Below are 5078 nucleotides of genomic sequence, written 5' to 3' on the forward strand. Positions count from 1 at the left end.
GCTACTCGCCGGGCTGGTGCCCGACCAGTTCCAGATGTGCCGCAGGAACCTGGAGGTCATGCACAGCATCGTCCGGGCCGCCCGCCAGACCAAGAGCGTCTGCCAAAAGACCTTCGCAGACATGAGGTGGAACTGCTCCTCCATCCAACGGGCCCCCAGCTTTGGCCCTGACCTGCTGAAAGGTAAAGGATGCTTCGTCCGCTGTGTTCGTGCTCCTCTTTGTGCCCCAGGCAGGCGGCACTTCAGGCAGCGCTTTAATGTGCAGTGCCGATGTTCAGTTTAGCCTTAGATATATATTTTGGAGAAAACTTGCCGCCATTACACCGGTGTTAATCCTGTGCAACTTAGACCTGCGGGAGAGGACAGACAGTAACTTCCATTTCAAACAAAACCAGTTGCTAGAGGCTCCAAAAAAAAGGGGGAAGAGGTGGGGGGACAGGCTGTATGCTGACAGCATGATATAGTGGGTGGTACAGGTTAAAAAGACAGTGGAAGAAAAACGCTGGGCCTTGGTTTTATCCTGTTGCAAGGAAAAAAACAAAACAAAACAAAACATTTGCATTGTGAGATCTTTCAGAGGAGTGTTTGGCTGGGCAGGGAGGAAGGACATCTCCCCCTCTTCTTCTCAGGAACCCGGGAATCCGCCTTCGTCTATGCCCTGGCTGCCGCTGCCGTCACACACTCCATCGCCCAAGCCTGCACCTCGGGAGAGCTCCCTCTCTGCTCCTGTGGCTCCGTCCCCTCGGAGGTCCCCGGGCCAGACTTCAGATGGGGTGGCTGCGGGGACAACCTGCGCTACGGCCTCCAGCTTGGCACCGCTTTTGCTGACAGTCCTTTAAAATCCAGCAAGCTGGGGACACAAGCGCTCAAGGCCGTGAATCTGCATAACAACGCGGTGGGGCGGCAGGTGGGTATGGTGCCCACCACCCAGCACACCTTACAGCAGCCTGGGGGGGCAGAGGTCCCTAATGTAAGGTGGTAGGCTCCGGCCAGGCTGTTGGGATGCTCTCCTTAAAGTCAGGAGGCAACTACATGTTTAAAATGGAGTTACATGTGTTTGCAGGGACATCCTCCACTGCTACCTACCCCCGAAACATCCCTGCACCCTTTCCACAACTAGCGCAAGATATTTGCCACTTCACACCAGTACTTCCAGTACTTCTTTCCACCTCTCTCTTGGGAAACAGAGGCCCATCCTGCTCAGCCCCAGCTAGGCTCCCCAGCCCTGCACAAAAACTGCGGGGTTTTATGCTTTCACGCATGCGTGTTCCCCAGGCGAGGACATGGCCATCCTGCACTCATGCTGGCCAGGGAAGCCCCCAGCCCCACTGCCAGCTCCGGCAGGGAACTCCCCAAGGGTTAGGTTCTTATCACATGGGGAATGAAGCAGGGCTGAGTCCTTGATTGCCCCATTATATTCATTTAAATCTGGCGGTAAGCAGCTGAGCTCTTTCATCTCTTGAACCTTCCGATGGATGCTCTTGCAAATAAATCCCTAGGGTGGGTACCAGGAGAAAGCAGAAGCAAATTCCATGTTTTCCTGTCTTCTGCAGGTGCTGAGTGACTCCCTGGATACCAAGTGTAAATGCCATGGTGTTTCAGGCTCCTGTTCGGTGAAGACTTGTTGGAAGGGACTGCCGAGCCTGGATGAAATTGCCTTTGACCTCAAGTCCAAGTACCTGGCAGCCATCAAGGTGACCCACCGGCTCATAGGGCCCAGGAAGCAGCTGATACCCAAAGAAATGGATGTCAGGCCAGTGAAAGAGGAGGATCTGGTTTATCTCATCAACTCCCCCGACTACTGCATGCCAAATCCCCACCTGGGATCTCTGGGGACACAGGACAGGTAAGAAACTGCTGCAAATACGCTGTAACTCAGCCTCTAATTTCATGGGTGTCTATAGGTAAGAAACTGCTGCAAATACTCTCTAACTCAGCCTCTAATTTCATGGGTGTCTCTACCATTGGGTTTGAGAGCATGCTCCGGGAAGTTGCTGTGGATGGGCAGTCCCCTGCTAGATGGGGACACCACAGGGACTGCTGCGAAATCTTTGCATCTTAAAGTCCCAAGGAGAGCAGGAAGGCAGATGTCGTTCTTGCAGAGTTATGCAGGGGTAAAGGCAAGGGAGAGCCCTCACTGAGAGTCTGTCAGCTCCACTCTCCAGCACAGGATCCATCCAGTGAGGAGTCAGAGAGGGAAATATCATCTCTCCCTGCAAGCCTTTGGGTGCTGCCTGCCGGTAACCAGAACGGCTCAGCGGTCCTGGGAGTCTGCGGTGCTTCCCAGATGCCTCCTTTGCAGAGCGATTGCAGGGCGAGGGGGAGTTTTTAGAGGGATGGGGAAGCCTCAGCTGAAGGCTGAGCCAGGGCTGCCTCAGGGCTGTGACTTGCAATCCCTGTTAGATTTAGCAGTAGCAGAAGTTCCTGGTCCCAGCCATCCACCCTTCCTTCTCCATGGGAAGATCCTGTCCCCAGCATGATACAGAGTGAGTGTGCCCAACCTCAGCCACAGCTGCTCAAACACCGCCGTAGTAACGCGAGCTGACATCAACCCTGGTTTGCAAACAGACCCGTGCATCTCGCTGCCTCCTGCTAGGGGCAAGTAAGCTCTGGGAGGAGGCCCGGGCGGATAGCTGTGGTCAGCATCACCGCCGTGGGTGGGCAGGGATGCTCCCTCAGCTCCTGCTTGTGCATCCTCCTCTCGACAGGCAGTGCAACAAGACCTCCGTGGGCAGCGACAGTTGCAACCTGATGTGCTGTGGCCGCGGGTACAACACCTACACGGAGGAGGTGGTGGAGAGGTGTCACTGCAAGTATCACTGGTGCTGCTACGTGGTGTGCAAGAAGTGTCGGCGGAAGGTGGAGAGATATGTCTGTAAGTAACGCCAGAGGTGTCACGGCAGGCGGGAGGACTCTTGCGCTGGTATCCTCCGGGGCACAGCTGGAGACCGAACGCCAACCGCAAGGGATGCTCTGAGCTACGGCACGAAGGAGGCTATGTGGGAAGCCCGGACTCTTGCATTACCATGGAAGATCTCAAACTGAGAGCTGCCAGGAAGCCTAAGACCGGAGGCCGACCTCTGCTCCATCTCTCCAGAGCAAGACAAAGGGCTGCCCTCCTGCAGCTGATCAGGAGTATCCAGCCCTCTGTCTCCAGCTGGGGACAAACCATTTATCACTCCGCATGCACAGGCCCTTTTCTCCAGGGGTGAATGGGGACCCTGGGCTGCCATTGTCTCTTTGCAGGAGGTTTCTGACAGTGGCCTGAAAGCCAGGAGTGATGGATGGGAAGGGGGGGAGAGTTGTCCATTGGGTGAAGGCTGCAGGGGAAGAAACTGCTTCGGGTGAAGGGGTCATGGGCAGCTCCTCTGGGGACAGGTTTCTGCTGTGGGCTCACCCAACACCACTGAACGTTCCCCCTCAAGGGCAAATACTGGTCCAGTGCCCTTTGCAGCATCTGAAATGAAGACCACGGGAAGAACCAGCTATTGCTCCAGGAGACAGAACTCATCAGTCCTCCCCATGACCTGCATGGAGAGTGCCGCTGCTCTCGGTGATGACCGATGGTAGCAGAGAGACCTAGGGACAGGAGTGGTCCAGGAGGCTGCCGAAGCAGGGCAGCATGGCAAAACTGCACCGAGCAGCCTCATATTAACAAGGCAGCCATGGCAGCACTGTAACTTCTGCCCTCTGGGCTCCTGTTGGAGATGGAAGCCCACTCAACGCGTGACATACTCATGGCTTGTCCTTCCTGCCCCTTCTTTTAGACCACTAAGGTCTTCAGCCCACTCCTTCCACCCCCTTAATATCAGGTGTGCTGGCACTCTGGCCTGGAGAGAGGACACGACTCCAGGGCTCTAGGGAAATAAGGATGAACCTGTAGTCTCTATACTTAATGCAAGTGGGATTCTGGTGTGCATTTTTTAAATAAATATACTATATCATACCTCTCTCTGGCATGTTTCCTAGGACAACTGCCTTCCTCCCTCTCGGCTGGCCGCAGAGAAAGCGAGGCTGTAAGGACAGCATAAAGCCCCGTCTGTAAGTCTGTACCCATACATGCAGCGGGGGACCAGTTCAATTTTAACTCTTTCTGCTGCTCATTGGCCCAGGTTTGCCTTTAATTGCAGATATCTGTCAGTCTCAGCTAGCTTGCACTTATGGAAAACCTGTTAGAAGGTTTCTATCACCTGCTTCCTCCGGTCTCCTCAGCTAGCCTGCACTTATGGAAAACTTGTTAGGTTTCTATCACCTGCTTCCTCCGGTCTCTGCCCAGCTGGTCTCTGACCATCTGGCTTCCTGGGATTCGGAGCTGGTGTCTGGAAACCGAGGCAGTCCGGGGTTATTTTCTGATCCTTGTGAATGTGGGCTGGACTAGCCAAGCGTGTGTGAACAGCAAGGAGTCGGGAGCCAGGGATGGGGGCTCTGATGGCCCCCCATTTCCCCCAGCATGGAATCTGGCCAAGCGCTTGCATGGGATAAGAGACTCCCGCTCATGCAGTCTTTGGAGAGAAAGGATGAGTCTAAACACACAGGTGCTGAGAAGGACAGGTAAATGTGATGGAAACCCTGGGGCAATTTCCTGCAGCTCACACCACGACCTAGAGACTCTGGCAGCTTTGCGTGCGCCTTGGTCTATTTGTGGTTTGCATTGAATGGAGTTGGCCATGTTCAGCCCCGAGTCCAGCTGTACGATTACTCATTTCCATATTCATTCAATCATTTTTAATAGCCTCTGCTGGGTCACGGAATCAATTCATGAGCTTTTATTGTAAACCGTCCTCTCCACTTAATGTGCTCCAGGTTTCTGTATTAACAGTGAATAAGAGCCGAGAGTCAAAGGTGGCTTGAGATGAGCCTGGGAGCTGGGAGTTGAAATGCTCAGGGGTGAAGCATACCCTCAGAAAGTTAACCAAGTGAGTTAACTATCATTATCAGTTGTTAATGTGCCATTGACTCCATCTGCCTGCTGACATCTAGCCTTCCCAGAGTGACGATGAAGGCACAGCTGCAAGGCTTCCTTCATGGGCTGCCAAAGGCCAAAAAGTTATCTTGGGTTTTTCTTTTAAAATGCAATT

At 53.9% G+C, this 5078-nt stretch overlaps 1 protein-coding gene across 1 annotated transcript; it reads left to right on the forward strand.

Moving 5' to 3' along the window:
* Positions 1-4: 4 nt before the first annotated feature.
* On the forward strand, positions 5-2883 carry LOC104168893 (protein Wnt-11b-like; the record flags this gene model as incomplete). Its single annotated transcript, XM_009709645.1, has 4 exons — positions 5-182; positions 630-907; positions 1554-1846; positions 2709-2883. Coding segments are annotated over 4 exons (924 nt in total), but the record flags the coding sequence as incomplete, so codon positions are not given.
* Between the last annotated feature and the right edge of the window lie 2195 nt (positions 2884-5078).

The sequence above is a fragment of the Cariama cristata genome, unplaced genomic scaffold (assembly GCF_000690535.1).
Source record: "Cariama cristata isolate BGI_N322 unplaced genomic scaffold, ASM69053v1 scaffold38331, whole genome shotgun sequence".
Classification (NCBI taxonomy): Eukaryota; Metazoa; Chordata; class Aves; order Cariamiformes; family Cariamidae; genus Cariama; species Cariama cristata.